The sequence below is a fragment of the Festucalex cinctus genome, chromosome 15 (genome assembly GCF_051991245.1).
Source record: "Festucalex cinctus isolate MCC-2025b chromosome 15, RoL_Fcin_1.0, whole genome shotgun sequence".
In the NCBI taxonomy this organism is placed as follows: Eukaryota; Metazoa; Chordata; class Actinopteri; order Syngnathiformes; family Syngnathidae; genus Festucalex; species Festucalex cinctus.
In genome coordinates this window covers 27,525,670-27,546,797 of record NC_135425.1, presented here as the reverse complement: position 1 = coordinate 27,546,797, position 21,128 = coordinate 27,525,670, and the positions used below count along the sequence as shown (strand labels likewise).

At 46.6% G+C, this 21,128-nt stretch overlaps 2 protein-coding genes across 3 annotated transcripts; both read right to left on the bottom strand.

The window, feature by feature from the left end:
- Window positions 1-9,198: 9,198 nt before the first annotated feature.
- On the bottom strand, window positions 9,199-16,229 carry LOC144002226 (WD repeat domain phosphoinositide-interacting protein 4). 2 transcript variants are annotated; one of them, XM_077497251.1, is made up of 10 exons: window positions 15,936-16,229; window positions 14,620-14,694; window positions 14,410-14,514; window positions 14,229-14,334; window positions 13,705-13,799; window positions 13,182-13,261; window positions 12,377-12,585; window positions 12,203-12,304; window positions 11,986-12,131; window positions 9,199-11,912 (listed from the first exon to the last, which is right to left on the bottom strand). In XM_077497251.1, the coding sequence occupies exons 1-10, from the start codon at window positions 15,982-15,984 to the stop codon at window positions 11,803-11,805; spliced, it is 1,077 nt and encodes a 358-aa protein (XP_077353377.1). In that variant the 5' UTR covers window positions 15,985-16,229; the 3' UTR covers window positions 9,199-11,802. The 2 variants fall into 2 exon arrangements, with proteins under 2 accessions (XP_077353377.1, XP_077353378.1); XM_077497252.1 differs by lacking the exon at window positions 15,936-16,229 and having other exon boundaries at window positions 14,616-14,694.
- Window positions 16,230-16,832: 603 nt separating this feature from the next.
- On the bottom strand, window positions 16,833-20,168 carry LOC144002227 (zinc metalloproteinase nas-4-like). Its single transcript, XM_077497253.1, has 10 exons — window positions 20,027-20,168; window positions 19,935-19,967; window positions 19,815-19,868; window positions 18,610-18,653; window positions 18,445-18,514; window positions 18,256-18,373; window positions 18,009-18,181; window positions 17,271-17,352; window positions 17,072-17,193; window positions 16,833-16,990 (listed from the first exon to the last, which is right to left on the bottom strand). Exons 1-10 carry the CDS (start codon window positions 20,076-20,078, stop codon window positions 16,929-16,931), a joined length of 810 nt encoding a protein of 269 aa, XP_077353379.1. The 5' UTR covers window positions 20,079-20,168; the 3' UTR covers window positions 16,833-16,928.
- Window positions 20,169-21,128: the final 960 nt, after the last annotated feature.

Below are 21,128 nucleotides of genomic sequence, written 5' to 3'. Positions count from 1 at the left end.
GAGTTCCAAATACTTTATTGAAAGTGCATTTTTAACATGAAAATAAAGTTTTTTTTTAATGAAAAACAAAATAGGCAGTCTCTCTTGACTTCTTGTAACGTAAATACTTTTTATAAAACAAAAAATAAAAATCTATCCAGGTTGAAAATGAAAATCCCCTAAATTCCTCTATTGTTTGTTTGTTCCGCTATTCCAGTGTGTACACATGTATCAGTTTAAATATTTATTAGTAGTTATTGACAGTTATAATTGTTTTTTGGTTTGTTTGTTTTTTCTCTTCAAAATAAGGATCAGGAAAACAAAAGGTTGATAATTTAATGTTAAATATAAATATTTAACCTTTAGACAGACACCAACACAATTAAACAGAATATTTGCACATTGTGAAGTATTTCAGAAACATAAATTTAAGACATGAAATAAACCTACCGTCCAGCCAAAAGAAATATGAAGCCACCTTATGGAACAATAAATCTATCAAACACATTTTAACCACTTAATATATGCAAAAATATTTCCAAAAGTTCATTTCCCTTTTTAATCAACAATTTTTGTATTTAACAATTTTTTTTCTTTTGTCATCACTTTCATTTTTGGTTAATGTATGACATCTTTTTTTGTTTTTTTAATCTGAGACACGATGATGACCACAGAATCACTACTGTTTATATTTTGTTTTTTGGGCTGTCGTAATCGCGGGCACGTCTCAGTTCTCCTATCTGCTGCTCATGCTAGTTGTAGACATTGACAGGGAGCCACAAACTGAGAAATGAGATACTTGCAGTGTGCTTTTAGCTTAGCTGGTGTGTTGGCTGTGGGACATACCTGTGTCGTTTGAATCCATGCATTGGATCGTCACGGGAGTTATTCTTTTTGGCTCGCGCGCAGTACCAACGCCGAGTGCACCGAGAGGACTCGATAGCCATGGGAAATACCGAGATGTACGGCACCGGCTTCTGCTAACTGTCTCCATTTGTATGTTGTCACTCGTTGCGCGCGCGCGCGCCGTGTCGCGAGCACGGAAACACGGAAGTAGCTTGAATGGTGATGCTACTGAAATGTAAACAAAACAAGTAGAGCACGGCGCAGAACTCTTGCTATTGTTATGAAAACCATAAAGCCTCACTCGCAACCGATACGGTCGTTTAGCTCCCCTTGACGAACGATGGTTCGGTCGAATCGTTTTTTTGTTCCACCCCTACTGAAAACGTAACTTGTCTGACGTCACTCCCCCTGGCGAGAGGGCGGAGACGACCTCATCCCATAATGCTTCACGGACCAGTTGAGGATGGAAATAAATTATTTTTTTTACCACTTTTATGGTCCATAATGCACACTTTTTTTGTTGTGTTGTGTGCCTGTTGGTTAATAAAACTAGTAGTAAAAGTATCATCACTTTTGTTTTGAATGTGCAAACCATTCATGACCAGACCATGGCTGAATTCAGTGTGGTGATCAATGACTTCTGCCTCATCTTCGTAGTTAGCAGTAGTTGTTTGTGACTGTTACAACAGTGAGATAGTTTGCCTTCTTCATGAAAATGTGGAGTAACGCATTGATTTTCTGGACAGTAACTTTAATCAGACTACTTTGTAGAATAAAGTAACGCGTTAGACTATTAGTTACTTTAGAAAGCAACTTTTTTGAGTAACGCGTTACTAAGTAACGCGTTACCGGCAACACTGTAAATAAGCCATTAAAATTCCCTGGATGAGTTTATTTCACAAAGGACAGTTGAAAGAATGAATCATTAATTCAACTGACAACCGAAAAACGTGCCAAATGCGCAGCATTATTCCAAAAACAACCGAAAGAAGCGAAAACTACAAAACCGCCGCCATTTTTGTAGTCCCGAGGTAGACACTTGGCCCCCCATACCCAGCGACAGCGCCCTCTGCTGTCGCGGGTGGCTTGGGCTTGATGACGTCATTCATCCCGTTCGCGGCAGTCTAAGACGTAAATAAGCCATTAAAATTTCCTGGACGAGTTTATTTAACAAAAGACAGTTGAAAGAATGAATCATTAAGTTAAATGACAACCGAAAAACGTGCCAAATGCACAGCATTATTCCAAAAACAACCGAAATAAGCGAAAACTACAAATCCGCCGCCATTTTTTGTAGTCCCGAGGTAGACACGTGGCCCCCAAGCCACCCGCGACAGCGCCCTCTGCTGTCGCGGGTGGCTTGGGCTTGATGACATCATTCATCCCGTTCGCGGCAGTCTACGGCGTAAATAAGCCATTAAAATTCCCTGGATGAGTTTATTTCACAAAAGACAGTTGAAAGAATGAATCATTAAGTCAACTGACAACCGAAAAACGTGCCAAATGCGCAGCATTATACCAAAAACAACCGAAAGAAGCGAAAACTACAAATCCGCCGCCATTTTTGTAGTCCCGAGGTAGACACGTGGCCCCCACGCCGAGCGACAGCGCCCTCTGCTGTCGCGGGTGGCTTGGGCTTGATGACATCATTCATCCCGTTCGCGGCAGTCTACGACGTAAATAAGCCATTAAAATTCCCTGGATGAGTTCATTTCACAAAAGACAGTTGAAAGAAAGAATCATTAAGTCAACTGACAACCGAAAAACGTGCCAAATGCGCAGCATTATTCCAAAAACAACCGAAAGAAGCGAAAACTACAAATCCGCCGCCATTTTTGTAGTCCCGAGGTAGACACGTGGCCCCCACGCCCAGCGACAGCGCCCTCTGCTGTCGCGGGTTGCTTGGGCTTGATGACATCATTCATCCCGTTCGCGGCAGTCTAAGACGTAAATAAGCCATTAAAATTCCCTGGATGAGTTTATTTCACAAAGGACAGTTGAAAGAATGAATCATTAAGTCAACTGACAACCGAAAAACGTGCCAAATGCACAGCATTATTCCAAAAACAACCGAAAGAAGCGAAAACTACAAAACCGCCGCCATTTTTGTAGTCCCGAGGTAGACACGTGGCCCCCACGCCCAGCGACAGCGCCCTCTGCTGTCGCGGGTGGCTTGGGCTTGATGACATCATTCATCCCGTTCGCGGCAGTCTAAGACGTAAATAAGCCATTAAAATTCCCTGGATGAGTTTATTTCACAAAGGACAGTTGAAAGAATGAATCATTAAGTCAACTGACAACCGAAAAACGTGCCAAATGCACAGCATTATTCCAAAAACAACCGAAAGAAGCGAAAACTACAAAACCGCCGCCATTTTTGTAGTCCCGAGGTAGACACGTGGCCCCCACGCCCAGCGACAGCGCCCTCTGCTGTCGCGGGCGGCTTGGGCTTGATGACATCATTCATCCCGTTCGCGGCAGTCTAAGACGTAAATAAGCCATTAAAATTCCCTGGATGAGTTTATTTCACAAAGGACAGTTGAAAGAATGAATCATTAAGTCAACTGACAACCGAAAAACGTGCCAAATGCGCAGCATTATTCCAAAAACAACCGAAATAAGCGAAAACTACAAAACCGCCGCCATTTTGTAGTCCCGAGGTTGACACTTGGCGCCCACGCCCAGCGACAGCGCCCTCTGCTGTCGCGGGTGGCTTGGGCTTGATGACATCATTCATCCCGTTCGCGGCAGTCTAAGACGTAAATAAGCCATTAAAATTCCCTGGATGAGTTTATTTCACAAAAGACAGTTGAAATAATAAATCATTAAGTCAACTGACAACCGAAAAACGTGCCAAATGCGCAGCATTATTCCAAAAACAACCGAAAGAAGCGAAAACTACAACTCCGCCGCCATTTTTGTAGTCCCGAGGTAGACACGTGGCCCCCACGCCCAGCGACAGCGCCCTCTGCTGTCGCGGGTGGCTTGGGCTTGATGACATCATTCATCCCGTTCGCGGCAGTCTAAGACGTAAATAAGCCATTAAAATTCCCTGGATGAGTTTATTTCACAAAGGACAGTTGAAAGAATGAATCATTAATTCAACTGACAACCGAAAAACGTGCCAAATGCGCAGCATTATTCCAAAAACAACCGAAATAAGCGAAAACTACAAATCCGCCGTCATTTTTGTAGTCCCGAGGTAGACACGTGGCCCCCCATACCCAGCGACAGCGCCCTCTGCTGTCGCGGGTGGCTTGGGCTTGATGACGTCATTCATCCCGTTCGCGGCAGTCTAAGACGTAAATAAGCCATTAAAATTTCCTGGACGAGTTTATTTAACAAAAGACAGTTGAAAGAATGAATCATTAAGTTAAATGACAACCGAAAAACGTGCCAAATGCACAGCATTATTCCAAAAACAACCGAAATAAGCGAAAACTACAAATCCGCCGCCATTTTTGTAGTCCCGAGGGAGACACGTGGCCCCCAAGCCACCCGCGACAGCGCCCTCTGCTGTCGCGGGTGGCTTGGGCTTGATGACATCATTCATCCCGTTCGCGGCAGTCTACGGCGTAAATAAGCCATTAAAATTCCCTGGATGAGTTTATTTCACAAAAGACAGTTGAAAGAATGAATCATTAAGTCAACTGACAACTGAAAAACGTGCCAAATGCGCAGCATTATTCCAAAAACAACCGAAAGAAGCGAAAACTACAACTCCGCCGCCATTTTTGTAGTCCCGAGGTAGACACGTGGCCCCCACGCCCAGCGACAGCGCCCTCTGCTGTCGCGGGTGGCTTGGGCTTGATGACATCATTCATCCCGTTCGCGGCAGTCTAAGACGTAAATAAGCCATTAAAATTCCCTGGATGAGTTTATTTCACAAAGGACAGTTGAAAGAATGAATCATTAATTCAACTGACAACCGAAAAACGTGCCAAATGCGCAGCATTATTCCAAAAACAACCGAAATAAGCGAAAACTACAAATCCGCCGTCATTTTTGTAGTCCCGAGGTAGACACGTGGCCCCCCATACCCAGCGACAGCGCCCTCTGCTGTCGCGGGTGGCTTGGGCTTGATGACGTCATTCATCCCGTTCGCGGCAGTCTAAGACGTAAATAAGCCATTAAAATTTCCTGGACGAGTTTATTTAACAAAAGACAGTTGAAAGAATGAATCATTAAGTTAAATGACAACCGAAAAACGTGCCAAATGCACAGCATTATTCCAAAAACAACCGAAATAAGCGAAAACTACAAATCCGCCGCCATTTTTGTAGTCCCGAGGTAGACACGTGGCCCCCAAGCCACCCGCGACAGCGCCCTCTGCTGTCGCGGGTGGCTTGGGCTTGATGACATCATTCATCCCGTTCGCGGCAGTCTACGGCGTAAATAAGCCATTAAAATTCCCTGGATGAGTTTATTTCACAAAAGACAGTTGAAAGAATGAATCATTAAGTCAACTGACAACCGAAAAACGTGCCAAATGCGCAGCATTATACCAAAAACAACCGAAAGAAGCGAAAACTACAAAACCGCCGCCATTTTTGTAGTCCCGAGGTAGACACGTGGCCCCCCATACCCAGCGACAGCGCCCTCTGCTGTCGCGGGTGGCTTGGGCTTGATGACGTCATTCATCCCGTTCGCGGCAGTCTAAGACGTAAATAAGCCATTAAAATTTCCTGGACGAGTTTATTTAACAAAAGACAGTTGAAAGAATGAATCATTAAGTTAAATGACAACCGAAAAACGTGCCAAATGCACAGCATTATTCCAAAAACAACCGAAATAAGCGAAAACTACAAATCCGCCGCCATTTTTGTAGTCCCGAGGTAGACACGTGGCCCCCAAGCCACCCGCGACAGCGCCCTCTGCTGTCGCGGGTGGCTTGGGCTTGATGACATCATTCATCCCGTTCGCGGCAGTCTACGGCGTAAATAAGCCATTAAAATTCCCTGGATGAGTTTATTTCACAAAAGACAGTTGAAAGAATGAATCATTAAGTCAACTGACAACCGAAAAACGTGCCAAATGCGCAGCATTATACCAAAAACAACCGAAAGAAGCGAAAACTACAAATCCGCCGCCATTTTTGTAGTCCCGAGGTAGACACGTGGCCCCCACGCCGAGCGACAGCGCCCTCTGCTGTCGCGGGTGGCTTGGGCTTGATGACATCATTCATCCCGTTCGCGGCAGTCTACGACGTAAATAAGCCATTAAAATTCCCTGGATGAGTTCATTTCACAAAAGACAGTTGAAAGAATGAATCATTAAGTCAACTGACAACCGAAAAACGTGCCAAATGCGCAGCATTATTCCAAAAACAACCGAAAGAAGCGAAAACTACAAATCCGCCGCCATTTTTGTAGTCCCGAGGTAGACACGTGGCCCCCACGCCCAGCGACAGCGCCCTCTGCTGTCGCGGGTTGCTTGGGCTTGATGACATCATTCATCCCGTTCGCGGCAGTCTAAGACGTAAATAAGCCATTAAAATTCCCTGGATGAGTTTATTTCACAAAGGACAGTTGAAAGAATGAATCATTAAGTCAACTGACAACCGAAAAACGTGCCAAATGCACAGCATTATTCCAAAAACAACCGAAAGAAGCGAAAACTACAAAACCGCCGCCATTTTTGTAGTCCCGAGGTAGACACGTGGCCCCCACGCCCAGCGACAGCGCCCTCTGCTGTCGCGGGTGGCTTGGGCTTGATGACATCATTCATCCCGTTCGCGGCAGTCTAAGACGTAAATAAGCCATTAAAATTCCCTGGATGAGTTTATTTCACAAAGGACAGTTGAAAGAATGAATCATTAAGTCAACTGACAACCGAAAAACGTGCCAAATGCGCAGCATTATTCCAAAAACAACTGAATGAAGCGAAAACTACAAATCCGCCGCCATTTTTGTAGTCCCGAGGTAGACACGTGGCCCCCATGCCCAGCGACAGCGCCCTCTGCTGTCGCGGGTGGCTTGGGCTTGATGACATCATTCATCCCGTTCGCGGCAGTCTACGGCGTAAATAAGCCATTAAAATTCCCTGGATGAGTTTATTTCACAAAAGACAGTTGAAAGAATAAATCATTAAGTCAACTGACAACCGAAAAACGTGCCAAATGCACAGCATTATTCCAAAAACAACCGAAATAAGCGAAAACTACAAATCCGCCGCCATTTCTGTAGTCCCGAGGTAGACACGTGGCCCCCACGCCCAGCGACAGCGCCCTCTGCTGTCGCGGGTGGCTTGGGCTTGATGACATCATTCATCACGTTCGCGGCAGTCTAAGACGTAAATAAGCCATTAAAATTCCCTGGATGAGTTTATTTCACAAAAGACAGTTGAAATAATAAATCATTAAGTCAACTGACAACCGAAAAACGTGCCAAATGCGCAGCATTATTCCAAAAACAACCGAAAGAAGCGAAAACTACAACTCCGCCGCCATTTTTGTAGTCCCGAGGTAGACACGTGGCCCCCCATACCCAGCGACAGCGCCCTCTGCTGTCGCGGGTGGCTTGGGCTTGATGACGTCATTCATCCCGTTCGCGGCAGTCTAAGACGTAAATAAGCCATTAAAATTTCCTGGACGAGTTTATTTAACAAAAGACAGTTGAAAGAATGAATCATTAAGTTAAATGACAACCGAAAAACGTGCCAAATGCACAGCATTATTCCAAAAACAACCGAAATAAGCGAAAACTACAAATCCGCCGCCATTTTTGTAGTCCCGAGGGAGACACGTGGCCCCCAAGCCACCCGCGACAGCGCCCTCTGCTGTCGCGGGTGGCTTGGGCTTGATGACATCATTCATCCCGTTCGCGGCAGTCTACGGCGTAAATAAGCCATTAAAATTCCCTGGATGAGTTTATTTCACAAAAGACAGTTGAAAGAATGAATCATTAAGTCAACTGACAACCGAAAAACGTGCCAAATGCGCAGCATTATTCCAAAAACAACCGAAAGAAGCGAAAACTACAAAACCGCCGCCATTTTTGTAGTCCCGAGGTAGACACGTGGCCCCCACGCCCAGCGACAGCGCCCTCTGCTGTCGCGGGTGGCTTGGGCTTGATGACATCATTCATCCCGTTCGCGGCAGTCTAAGGCGTAAATAAGCCATTAAAATTCCCTGGATGAGTTTATTTCACAAAAGACAGTTGAAAGAATGAATCATTAAGTCAACTGACAACCGAAAAACGTGCCAAATGCGCAGCATTATTCCAAAAACAACTGAATGAAGCGAAAACTACAAATCCGCCGCCATTTTTGTAGTCCCGAGGTAGACACGTGGCCCCCATGCCCAGCGACAGCGCCCTCTGCTGTCGCGGGTGGCTTGGGCTTGATGACATCATTCATCCCGTTCGCGGCAGTCTACGGCGTAAATAAGCCATTAAAATTCCCTGGATGAGTTTATTTCACAAACGACAGTTGAAAGAATGAATCATTAAGTTAAATGACAACCGAAAAACGTGCCAAATACACAGCATTATTCCAAAAACAACCGAAATAAGCGAAAACTACAAAACCACCGCCATTTTTGTAGTCCCGAGGTAGACACGTGGCCCCCATGCCCAGCGACAGCGCCCTCTGCTGTCGCGGCTGGCTTGATAAATTTCTTAAATCCGTTCGCGGCAGTCTAAGACTTAAATTAGCCATTAAAATTCCCTGGATGAGGTTATTTCACAAGAGAGAGTTGAATGAATGAATCATTAAGTTAACTGACAAGCGAAAAACGTGCCAAATGCACAGCATTAATCAAAAGCCGAACTAAGCGAAAACCATACAACCGCCGCCATTTTTGTAGTCCCAAGCGACTGACAGGGAGTTTCAAATATTCAAGTCTAATCTAATCTTATTAACGTCTGTTTCAGAGAATTTTCGGACGATCGGTGTTTGTTTGTTTTTATAGGAATTAACTGCGTGTTTAAATATTTTCAGAGTGTTTGATTGGGTACATTTTATTCTAAAAGGTTTTGGCTAAAAGTGTGTAATGTTGAGAAGCTTGGGCTGGTAAATTCTACATGTCCACGTTCTCAATCTGTTGCTTGACAGCTCGAGGAATTGCTTTTGAAATCTTTTTAAATGTTCATCTTCGACATATTGTAGAGCGCACACAAATGTTGAAAAGGAAAGCCAGTTGCCCTGATCAACCATTAGATGGCGTAGTGACCCACACTCCTTTATCTCTCCAGTTGTGCGAGGAGATTGATTTTGTTTTGCCAATAACATAACCGTTGTTCCATATTGGGGATTGATGTGTTGTAAAATTGTGCTTGTACATAAGGGAGCAGGGCTTGCTTATGAAAAGACTATTATAATACTGTCAGTTTATCAACGTTAAATAAAAAAATAAAAAATCACACCGAAGCACAATTCATCACCTCCCATGTATTTTTTTTATTTTTTAAACACCTTTGGAGAGAAAACCAGATGCTATTATTTTCTGCTATTATTTTCTATCGGGAAATATATTAACCATTTGATTTTTAGTAGAATACTTCAACATTCAAAATCAATTGCTGTAATTCCACCTTCTTTATCTTTTTTCCCCCCATATGGTGGACTCTGTTTTTCCACAAATGAAAACGATTTGGTTTATTGCTTGTATTGATTTGTCATCGCGAATATGCTGGATAAATGCACCTTGCTAAAGATTCCATTTTAGTTGGATATGGTTCCATCTTGGTTGTAGCCAAGAATTCAATTTGAGTTGACACTGATGGATTTTTCTTTGGATATTGAATGATTGACTTGCAGCAGTGTCTTTCGTTAGGTTCATAATAGCTCGGTATGTATTTCACATAAGATTTCATGGGGATACGATATGTATTGCGCCATCTAGTTTGTTTTGGGGAGGGAAACACTGCTGACTCGCCGTTTGTTTGTTTTGAACAATTTCCTCGCTTCTTTTCTAAGCCACAACATAGCGAGAAGGCAGGCAGGCACTCGGTTTGCCGAGCAAGGTACCTTTCGAAGACGGCAGTGCACCTCGTTCCTTCCACATGCAGCACGAAGTGACGTTGCTTCTCTTTGGTCACACTTGACGGCTGCACGTATTTAAAGTTGATTGTTGGACTTTCACTGGATTCCAAGATCGCGTTTGTTCCCCATGCAGGTTCACCCCACCAGGTGATCACTGCCAGATAGCCACACCCTCCCCAACACAGGTGAGCCCACTTGCTAATTAAGCAATACAGACCACGCCCACCGCCAATCATCGTGCTCGTACAATGTGCGAACGTTGAGGACGTGTTCATCGCATATATAAGAACATCCCACAACAGGAAGAAACCACCAAAGGTACGATGTGGCTCCTACAGCAAGGAAGACCCGAAAGAACAAAAAACACAACAACAACAACAATAGCTGTTGATTGCTGATTCAAACTGATATGCAAACGCGCATACTGCAATGCACAATTGTCAAATAAAATTCTATTTCGTAAAATAACGTCAGTCAGCAATGCCCAAAGACCCGCACAAAAGTATTCTAGCAATCCAGACACTTTTAATTGCATTGATCTGCAGTAATGTGCCGCCATTGTAGCGTACCAAAAACCATTAGTTAGTCTCTGGCGCCATCCGGTGGTTAAGGGGCGTAAACACATTCAAACCCTCATTTTTGATTTCTCCGTGTGTTGACTTGCAAGTGAACAGATTGACGCGGAAATCAAGGCAAATGCATGATAACAAACGGCGTTTACAGTGCATCAAAAATGAGCAATTATAATGGAAGTCGATAGCACCAAACAGTGCATGAAAATGTTGTTTCTTATTTAGCTTTCAAATGCTACACGTCACAAAAGTCAGCATTGTCGGATTTGTTTTATTTTTTTAATATGTATTTACAACCTCGGGGATATCGATTCCTTTTTCTTTCAATAAAGATCAAATATCCAAAAGATGGTCACGGAATCGACCACATCTCGGCGCCAGAACGCCATCTTGAGTCAAATAGTCAGTCGGGTCCAGTTGACAGACTCACCTGTTCTGCTCGCTCCGCAACTTATCGTGTCCCACCTGTCCAGGTCATTTCCCGCCTTGCCCGTCTTGCGGGCACTCGCCCGTCCAAGTTGGCTCACTCGCCTGCTCTTTAAAACTGCTTGCGGCAGCCCGACTTGTGCCGTCGTACGTACATAGCAGACCTCGTCATACATTTTTCTTGCTTAGGCTTGCATAACAAAAGTGTGCAGGTTTTTTTTTTTTTTGGGGGGGGGGTCGTGTCTATCGCCATCTTTCCACGGAAACCACTGATTGCATATATCCCGTCGTGTCAAATTTGTTCATACAGAAGACTTGAATTTCCAAAACAAATCATTTGTATTGGCAGTGCAATATCGGCCGATGCGTCGTTTCAAAAGGCAAAAGCACATTTTTCTTGTCATTCTTTCTTGCGCATGCTCGCCCGCATCAACAATCCGCCCAAACGCTTTTCTGACCTAACTGCGATGTGCAACTTGTACAAGGCGAGCCAGCATTTTGGCCAAAATCCTCCTCAGCTGATTGCTACGTGGACGCCAGCCGTGCGACTAGCAACACATTCCAGCAAAAGAAGAAATGTTATTTTTCAGGCGCATTTGCTCGCAAATGTCGTCAAGCTGCTTTGCGTGCGCCGCGAGACGCCATTTGCAAACATGTTGGAAAGTTCCCCAACGTTGGAGGCGAACTCGCTTGATGCGAAAGCCGTCGAGACGAGACGACTTGTTTGCAAAAAATCTGCACTTTCACGCAGATGACAAAAAATGTGTCTGCTTGTGTTTTTGTGTTTTTGATGTCGTCTTTTTCATGCATGTAAGAAAAAGATTTCAAAAGAGACATTTTGGAAATGACTTGTGACTTTTTGCATTCAAACTATTTGTTTCAAAAACAACTCCAAGCACGCGGGAGCGTTGCGAGCGCTCTGCCCAAGTGAAGTGAGGAGAAGAGGTTGCCACGGCGACAAGCGAGTCCTATTTTGTGTTGTTTGCTTTTGGTTGCCTCAGAAGTCGTCGTCGTCGCAAATGTCCAAGTAGACGTCGAAGGCCTCTCGGTTGCAGTTGCCGTCGGGCGTGAAGACGTACTTGTGGAAGGTTCCGTCCACGCAGATGGCTGCGGGCCGGACGGACGGACACAAACGTTAGCGTCCGCCTTTTGCATGTGGGGGACGGACGGACGGACGTACCGATGACGGAGTTGACGTTCTTGGACGTGTTCTTGCCAAAGGCGCAGATGCAGGCGCACTCGGCCGGCACGGTGAAGCTGGCCAACGACCACTGGCTGTCCACGTATTGGCCGATGACGGGGCCCACCTTGCCCACGCGCGCCAACCTGACACACACACACGCACACGCACGTGAGCGCGGGCTCAAGGCGGGCGGAGCTTCGCGGCCAGCTCTTACGCCGAGCGCCGGTTCAGCTTGGTGTCTTTGAGGGCGAAGACGTGGACCGTCCCTTTGTCGCTGGACGCGCACAGGAAGGACGAGTCGTGGCTGAAGTTGAGGCTGCGCGTGCGCAAAAACAGCACGTCTGAAAACAGGAAGTGGAGCGTGCGGCGGCGGCGGCGGCGCTCTCACCAGTAGAGCGTGGCGGGGTCGGTGCCTCGCCGCAGCTCCACCAGCTTGTCGCGGCTGGCGGTGTCGAACAGGCGGATGAGCGTCCCCTTGCGAGAGGCCGAGGCGGCCACGCTGCCCGTCTGGTTGAGCGCCACGCAGGCGATCTCGCTCTGGTGCGCGTTGATGGTGAACGGCGCCGACGACGTCCCCGGTTTGGTGTTGGACACGTCCTGGGGGAGGGGGTCCGACCGCGTCGGTCAACCGGCCGGCAAATGCGCTTTGCCTTCAAGGCGGCAAAGGCCTTCGCCGAAACGTTTGCCGGTGGAAAACGTCTCACGCGGCTTTGCCACCTTCAAGCCGCCCGCAGCGAAAACGACATCCGACATTTGCCACACGCCCTCGCCGGCGAGCTCCGTCAGATACGACTTTCGCGAGCGCCGCAGACGACACATTTGAAGGCAAACGTGACGCATTCAGGAAGCTACATTTTTTTCCATGCACAATTAATACACATTTTTCCACTTGCTGTCAACATCAGCTGTGTTGAGGAAGTTGGTAACAACCAATCACGGCTCAGTTTGCAGACCAAACCCAGAAAACAGGTGAGCCATGATTGGTCATTCCTCAGCACAGGTGATGTCATCAGCAGTCGACAACAAATAGGAAAAGTATTAATTGCATACAAACAACAAAACATCGATGAAATTTCCTTCTGGACAAAATCCGAACTGCTGAAAATGTCTCACTGGTGCCTTTCATGGCCGGCGTGATGTGGCGGACCCCGCAAGTGGGCAAGTGGGGGGGGGGGGGGGGGGGGGCAACTCACCAGCAGCTGCAAACTTCCACATTTGTGTCCCGGGAAGACCAGCAGCTGCTTGTCCACACTCGGACACAAGTCGCACACGCCTGCCGCAGACAAAACAAAAACAGCCGTGCAAACGTCAGCATAACAAATCAGCAGCACATTCGGGGAGGATGCCGATATTCAAAAAGGTCACAATATTGGTTCCAAAACAAAACGAAAAAAAGAGCTCATACTCGCAAACAAGACAAGATGAAGAGCATTTCCGTTACGCTCTCCAATCATATTGAAGCACTTTCTTCCCATGCACGCACACGTTGACCTTCTCCATATTTGGACTTGCTTCGCAGGAATATTATGTTGGCTTCATCTGATCATTCATGTGGCTTGTCAAAATGTAACTGCACTAAAAAATAAAAAATAGCCACCAGAGGGTGCTACAACTGCACAAACACAAATCAAGCTGCCTTTTTGAACACGTGCCGCTTTGAATATATTTGATACTGGCGTCATCTTACATCCCGAGTCCAAAATGGCCGACGCTCACCTTTGGGGTTGTCCCGCGTGTCAAACTCAAAAAGCTTGAGTGGCTTGTCGGGAAAACTGTACACGTAGATCCTGTTCTTCAATACCATCACGATCCTGCAAAGGAAGAGGGAGGTGGGAGGTCAGGGGTCATCCTCTTAATTAAGGACACCAGCTCACATTCCCACTTTTGGTTGCATGTCAAATGTGGATTTGGACTAACTATTTTGAGAAAAAAGTTTGGTCCAAAAAATCCGCTGAAGTTGCTCACTCGAAAGGCGAGCGTCAAATACGTGTGGCGAGAAACGAGCTCCTCAAACTCGCGTTTGTGTTGACGTGACGCTTTTCAGGCTTTGCATCACTTCCATTTTGTTGCTTCCTTTCACACTTATGGCGGACCAAAAACATTTCCGAGTCAAACGCGTCACCTTCAACGGCACTGCAACGTTTCTTTGCTGTGGCCATGAAAAATGACATCATCGACCTCATTCCAATTCGAACGTTGTGATTTCTTTTCCGTCTCCGCCGCGGCGAGCGTCCACTCACTTGTCGTGCCGCATTCGGACGGCCAGCACCGGCTTGGTGAAGGTGAACTCCAGCACCAGCTTGTCTTTGGCGTCGCGGCACTCGCGCGCGTCGTCCCAGATCAGCACTGAGAAGGCACGGCGGCGTCATCGTCATCGTCATCGTCATCATCATCATCATGGCGGCCTGACAAGTCACCCACCGGATATGTCGGAGAACTTGGGACTGGCTCCGCCCCCGACCAGGGCCAGCAGGTTGGAGCGATGCAGCATGGAGCACGACGCCACGCTGCCCACCTGCTCGTGATCTGCAAAAGCCCACGGCAGGCGGCGTTAGCGGGACAGCAACGCCGGCCGGTGGCCGAGACCAGACCAGACCAGACCAGACCAGACCAGACCAGACGCTCACCCACCCAGGTGTCCTTTCTCCATCAAGGGCTCCACGTTGTAAATGCGCACGCCCGACTCCATGGAGCAGCAGAAGCAACCTGAAAGCAAATGCAAAGAGCTTTTCCCAAACTTTCCGTTCGTTCGTTCGTTTCCCGCCACGCGTGCGGCCAACGCCGCCGCGCATTTGCAACGCCGCTCATCCGCTTCCGCGCTGTTCACACTCACAATTGCCCAAACGGCTCACGGGACGCATTTTGGGGGGCAAGTTTACGCGTGCAATCGTGCTCCGATTTGAAGGCCATCACATGAAATGTGAGCCGTCGACGTTCAGGAATTGGACTTCATGCCTGAATGTGGTTTGGAAAGTGGCCCACATTTTCCACGGCTGTCCCAACGTCCACAGGGGAACAAATGTGCTGCGCTCGCTCAAAACAAGCCACAAGGCACTTGGGAAAGGAAGAATGAACAGTCAGTCAACACTTCATATAGACCACAATGCGTTGTAAACAACATGGCCAGCAAATTAGGAAATGATTCATTCAAAGCCACAGATCTACGCCTATTTCAAGACAATAAAAATACTGCTGACTAAACTTAAATTATAACAATGAAGACTCACTAGGAATGTAATGGGGTCAAAAGTAAAACGTTCGTCTTTAAAACCTGTACAATTTAAATTTTTTTTTTATATATAATGCATCAAGAATCTAAATAACATTTATGTCAATGTGGATCATGTTTTTACGAACACGCATTATCGCGCAGGCATATCAAGGTATTTTGTTCTCGTGAAATTGCCGTAGTTGACGGTGCAAGATGACGGGAGCTTCTGCGCATGCGCGTCACCGATCGTGCAGGCTCACCGATAGCGTCTTGACAGACCCAGCCTTGTTTTTTTTTGTTTTTTCCAGACCCGGCCTTGTGAATTTGGACACAGGCTCATCTGTACAGATTGCTGGCGAGGTGGGAGGAGCAAGATGGCCGCCCTGTGACTTCGACGTCTTGCACTGACGTGTATGGGTTAGGGTTAGGGTTATGGGCTATCCAGTCACATCTACAGGTCAGTGTTGAAACCTGTTGTGGCCAAAGAAGGCGGCCGGCCAGCGTCACGATCCACCGCACAAATAAATGATTTCATTTCAGTGAAAATAGCAACATGAAACAAAGGAACTCGTTTCAAATGCTTTTTCATTTGCAAGAAATGATGCGCCGATGCGTGATGACAGGTCGGGACGGCGGTCGCGTGATATGCATATTTTTTACATCATGTACGGTGATTCATGAATGAATGACGACAGCGGGTGGGAGCGAGAGCGAGTCTCGGTCCGCTCGTGCTTACTGTGGTCCTGGTTGAACTGCAGACTGATGACTCCTCGGCGCTGGGCCATGTCTCGACGCTTCACTCCACAACTTGCTTGGGGGAAAAAAAAAAAAAAAAAAAAAAGTGCTTGTTCCGACGCCCTCAAGGCTCAAATGTGGCTCAAATGTCGTCCGTCTCGTCGCGACACTCGCCAGGTGAAAAGAGCCGCGACGACAACGTGGAAGCGGGAAAAAAACAACGATGTCGCAATGCCAAGCCAAGGGCTGTTTTGTTTCAGACATGTGACGTCACAGCAGTGGACTTCCGTTTTGCCGCCTCTTCCGTTTCTCGTTGTAACAAACTTTTTTTTTTTTTTATACGGAAGCGCAAAAAAAGCCAAATTCTTCCCCGCACCTCGAGTAAATACAGATGAACTGGAAGACGGGTTTTGTAAATGCAGATGACGTGCTCTGCTCATGCGCACACGCTGGATGAACGCGAGAGGGCGCTCTTTCGTCACAAATGTTCAACTGTAGGCGCCATGTTGTTTGGTCTCAATTTGACGCAGATCCCGTCTCAGTTTTAAGCCAATCATCGTTCGGCCCATACTTGTCCCAATTCATACAATAAACTCCCGAAAAAGGAAAAACCTTCCCATTTGTGTTCACATCCGCGATGGCAGACATCTTTTTGTCATACCGGATGAAGCCACAAATGCTTCTGGGTCTCAAGAGTCATTTAGAAAGATTTCATCCTACTTTAGGTCATTCAGAGCCAATGCAAGATATATGCAATTATATCATCGACTGATTTTTGGGATCGATTCTAGTTTTTCTGCATGAGCAAAAAGTTTGGCCTGACCATCCCGCCGACAATTTGCTGCACTTTTCAGCACACGACTCGCAATTGAAAAAAAGTGGAATGAATTCTGCGCAGTTGGAGTGATGGCAAAGTGGATTTTATTTCAAGGTTGGCGGGGGGTGTTGACTTTGGTTTGCGTTCGCCCTCCAGTGGCGACTGCTGCCGGCGACGTCATACGTGCCCGTGGAAGAGCAGCGTGGGCGTGGCCGCAGGTTCCAACCGCTGCGCTCGGTCTGATTGAGTCCAAGTGCACCTCGGCCCGTTAGCGACGTTAGCGGCTAACTGCTTGGAAAGGAGGCGAGCGGCTGGCTCACCGCATTTGTAGAGCAGACGAACTCTGGTGACGTCGGTGGGCGTCATGGCGAAGCGCTGGCCCATCTTGTCGTCTTTCACCTTGGCCACGATGGTGGGTCGCCCGTTGGCCGAGAAGAAGGTCCTGCGGCCGCAACGCAACGCAACGCCCGTCAGGCCAATGCTCACAAATGGCAACGCAGTCGAGCCGGCGTACGTTACCTGCCGTAGTGCATGATGGACGGAAGGTCGTACGGCAGCTGGAACGTTTCGCCCAGTTGCTTACGGAAGTTCTTATGATGTCCTTGCAAACAAAAACAAAACAAAACAATCGAAACAAAATGACACATTTCAGCGCTCGACTGATGCAATCTGATGAAATGCCACTGGAGGGCATGCAAGGCCAACTGTCACCAGTCCGACAGCTGCAAGGGCGAATTCATCCTTTGGCAGGCGCTGAAAAGACACTAAATACTTTCACAAGTGCAGCTTTCAAACATCTTTACAAGGGGATTTTGTTCCTCTTTTAATTAGAGGAAAAAGGCTACTCAGGAGTACGGCTGCAACGATACCGGCAATATCGTGATACCGCAATATTAAAACTGCCACAACATATCATCGTCGTCATGTCACGATAAAAGCAGCACATCTTTGAGCACCCTCTGGTGGATAGTTTTTTTTTGTTTTAGTGCAGTTTCATTTTCACAAGGCATCTTTTGGCCCTTCTTTGTTTGAAATCCAGATGAAGGAGATCGTAATATGCTTGTGAAGAAAGTCAATTTGTGGAGGAATTCAATTATTAGGAAGCAAGTGCCTCAATCTGAAATCTTATTAGAGATCGTTTCGATGCATTACTGTACTGTACTGTAAAATAAGAACAACTTTGTGCATTTTTGGCTTTTTTTTGACAATATCGTGACCTTTTTTGTATTGCTGACCTGAGCGCGACCCCGGTCTGACCTTTCATGATGTTGTCGGGCAAGATGCGGATGTAGTTCTCGCGGTCCATCCTGGTGTGCTCGTGGTAGAATCCGAGCGCGTGCAGGACCTCGTGGATGATGTTGCCCACCTTGCAGGTGGGGGCCACGTGCACGTCCTGCTTGCCGCCCATGAAGCCCACGTAGGACGCGCACCTGCCGCAGAGCGACGGCGTCAAGATGGCGCTCGCCCACGTTGGGGGAGGGGCTAGCAGAAAACATGGACGCACCCGATGCCGCGTTTGAAGAAGAGGTAGTCTGCCTGTTTGCTGCCGCGCCGCCGGAAGGTCAAGCAGGTGTGGGAGGAGATCATGTTGAGAGCCGCCTCGATGTCGCGGCTGCGGACGTCTGCCGGACGGACGGACGGACGTCAAGTTGGCATCGGGTTTGCGCTCCGACCGCGACTGCCGCTCACTTACTCAAGCTGGGATCGACGTCGTACGGGATGTCGGCGGAAGGCCACGTTCTGGCGACTGCGTTGCGGTAATCCTGACGAGGACAAGACCAGCAACGTGAGCGCTCGCTCGCTCGCTTCGGGTTTGGCAGCGTTCAACGGCAAGTGGGCCAGCGGAGCGAGCACTCACGGCAAGAAGCAAGTCGCCTTCCACCACCTCGTCGTCCACCAACCCTGTCCACAGTTTCAGCAACACGTTCTTCCATTTCAATCACGGCAAAATCCACATCATGCAACTATCGACAGACTTTCAAACTTTGGCACCCACTTACAAACTGGGTGAGGACTTGCTAACTCAACACTTTTAACCAACAGATAAGAGATGAACAAGCATCTTAAAAACAAGGACTGGAAATGTTTTCATCTCCACAAGGGGGCGCTGTAAAATAAAATAAATCTTTGGGAAGCATTTGGCATTCTTGACATTTGAAAAGTCAAACTAGAACTTTGAGGATGTTGACGATGGACTGAAAACGTCTCATCTCAATTGGTAGCCAAACAATGCGGCCAGCAGAGGGCGCTATGATTTCATTTCCTTCCTCATGAAAAACAAAAAGACTGAAAACCTTGACCAAAAAAAACAAACCTAGCACAAAAGTGGATGGAGCCGTTTGAATGAAGTTGCCAGTTTGAAACTTGAAGGCTGAGAACCAAAACCCTTCAAACCAACAACATTCCGAGCAGAGTTTCTATCATTTTGGAATTTTCTTTTTGAGTTTTGTTTTTTTAAATGTAGCTAGTTTTAATTTGTTTTCAGGGTGGTTCAGTTAGTTTTTATTCCTTTTAGTTATTTAATAAATGCTTTGTCTTCGTTTTAGTTTCTTTCAATGTTAGTTTAAAAAAAAAAACTGGATGACGTGTGCAATTTAAAAAAAATAAAAAAAGCATGTGAGCGACCTCATCTTTTTGGTGCTTTTCTATTGGCTGCTGCTAGATGACATCACTTGTGTCAATATCAAAATAAATCTACTTCGAATCATTTTAAGTTTATTTTTTGTTAGTTTTAGTTGAAGTCAATTAAGTTTGACTTTCTTGTCACGAGTCACCTGAGCTGAAACGAGCGTGCGCCGATTTGGATTTGGATTTGGGCGTGGCTCTGCCGCACATGATTGAACTTGGCTACGAGTTGTGACGGGTTCCACGTGGCCTCACGCGAAACGCAAAGACGAGCGCCTCTTCCCATATTCAAATTGTTACATTGCAAAAAAATAAATGTACAAAAAAAAAGCGTGACGAGCGAAGTGACAGAGTGACTTTCTCCCTTCCAGTATGTCAACACCGGAGACGAGAACATGAAAGAAAAGAGAATCCAAATGTTGAAAAGTGTGCACTGGCCTGCGAGCGTTTCCGGGTTGTTCTCGGTGTACTCCAGCACTTTGTCCAGCACGTCTGCCATGAAGCCAAAATGTTGCCCAGTCAAGCCAGCTCACATGCTAACATGCTAACAGTGTTTACCTTTGTGGCGCAGTCGTAACGGCACGCAGCGGCCTGAAAACAAAACGAGCGTCATGAAAAAGCTCAAGAAGAAAACACCAAAGTGGATTTACCCGTTTGCGGAAAGTGGGCCCAGCAGAAAAGCGCGGCAAACAGCAGCAACATGACGGCAGGCGATGAAGGCTGACCTGCACCTGGGCGCCACCTCCTTAAATAAGCTCATTGTCTAATTAGTGCTGGACAGGGCGCCAGCTGCCCCCTGCTGGACGGAGGACTGCACTGAACCGACCTGATCATCTTCGGGATGGATAAACCGAGGCTGTCCCAAACAATGCGCCACTTTCGAGACAATAATTTCGCCTGGCTGCGCTAAAACGAAGCACTGCGTCGAGGCATTTGACACACTGCAAGAGCGCCATCTGCTGGTCAAACCTGCTGTTTCCAAAGCTTCGTTACTTGCGATCATGTGTGAGCCTCCGCATTTCATAAGTTCAATTAAGTTTCAGTAGATGTCGAACTTTTTGAACTGTGGGATTGTGTCCTTTTAAAGTGTTATTTATATTTATACAAGTAAAGTTCAACTTTCTGTGTATTGTTTTTGTCTTTGGTTTTCGCAACAGTATTTTTAGAGGAGGCAATTATTTATTGACACTTGGAATAGAATAAAATAAAGAATTGGAAAAAAACAAAGAAATAATAAAAGTCTGTCTCTCATGGGTTGAGGAACGACCTCGCGATCTGCAACTTCAGCGTTTGTCGGAAAATTGCAGCTGACCGGCGATCTATTAATACACAACACTGACGTCAGGCGCTCGGTGGCCAATCATGTGGAGCAGCTGTCTCTCACATGAAGGTCGTGAGTTCCAATTTGGACTATTATTAGTATTTTTTTAATGATTGATTTGACGCTCTTCCAAGTGCAAATATTACTCTGAAATTGTCTATTTGGTTGCACTGTAAATAGTCAAATTCACTGGACAGAATATAATGCGGAAGTGCGGTGTTGTGAACAGGGATATTGTTTTTATTATATGGGATTCGTATTCCCATAATCCAAGAATGGAGAAAATATTTGAGCCGAATGATCATTACCTTTCCGAATGTTTGTCTCAAGTAATTGGGGCTTGAATTACTGCAGGTGGGTTTGTCAAACACGAGTTCACCTTTCCCGCGAAGTCGCTGACGCGTTTGTGACGCCCGAGGCCGCGTTTGCAG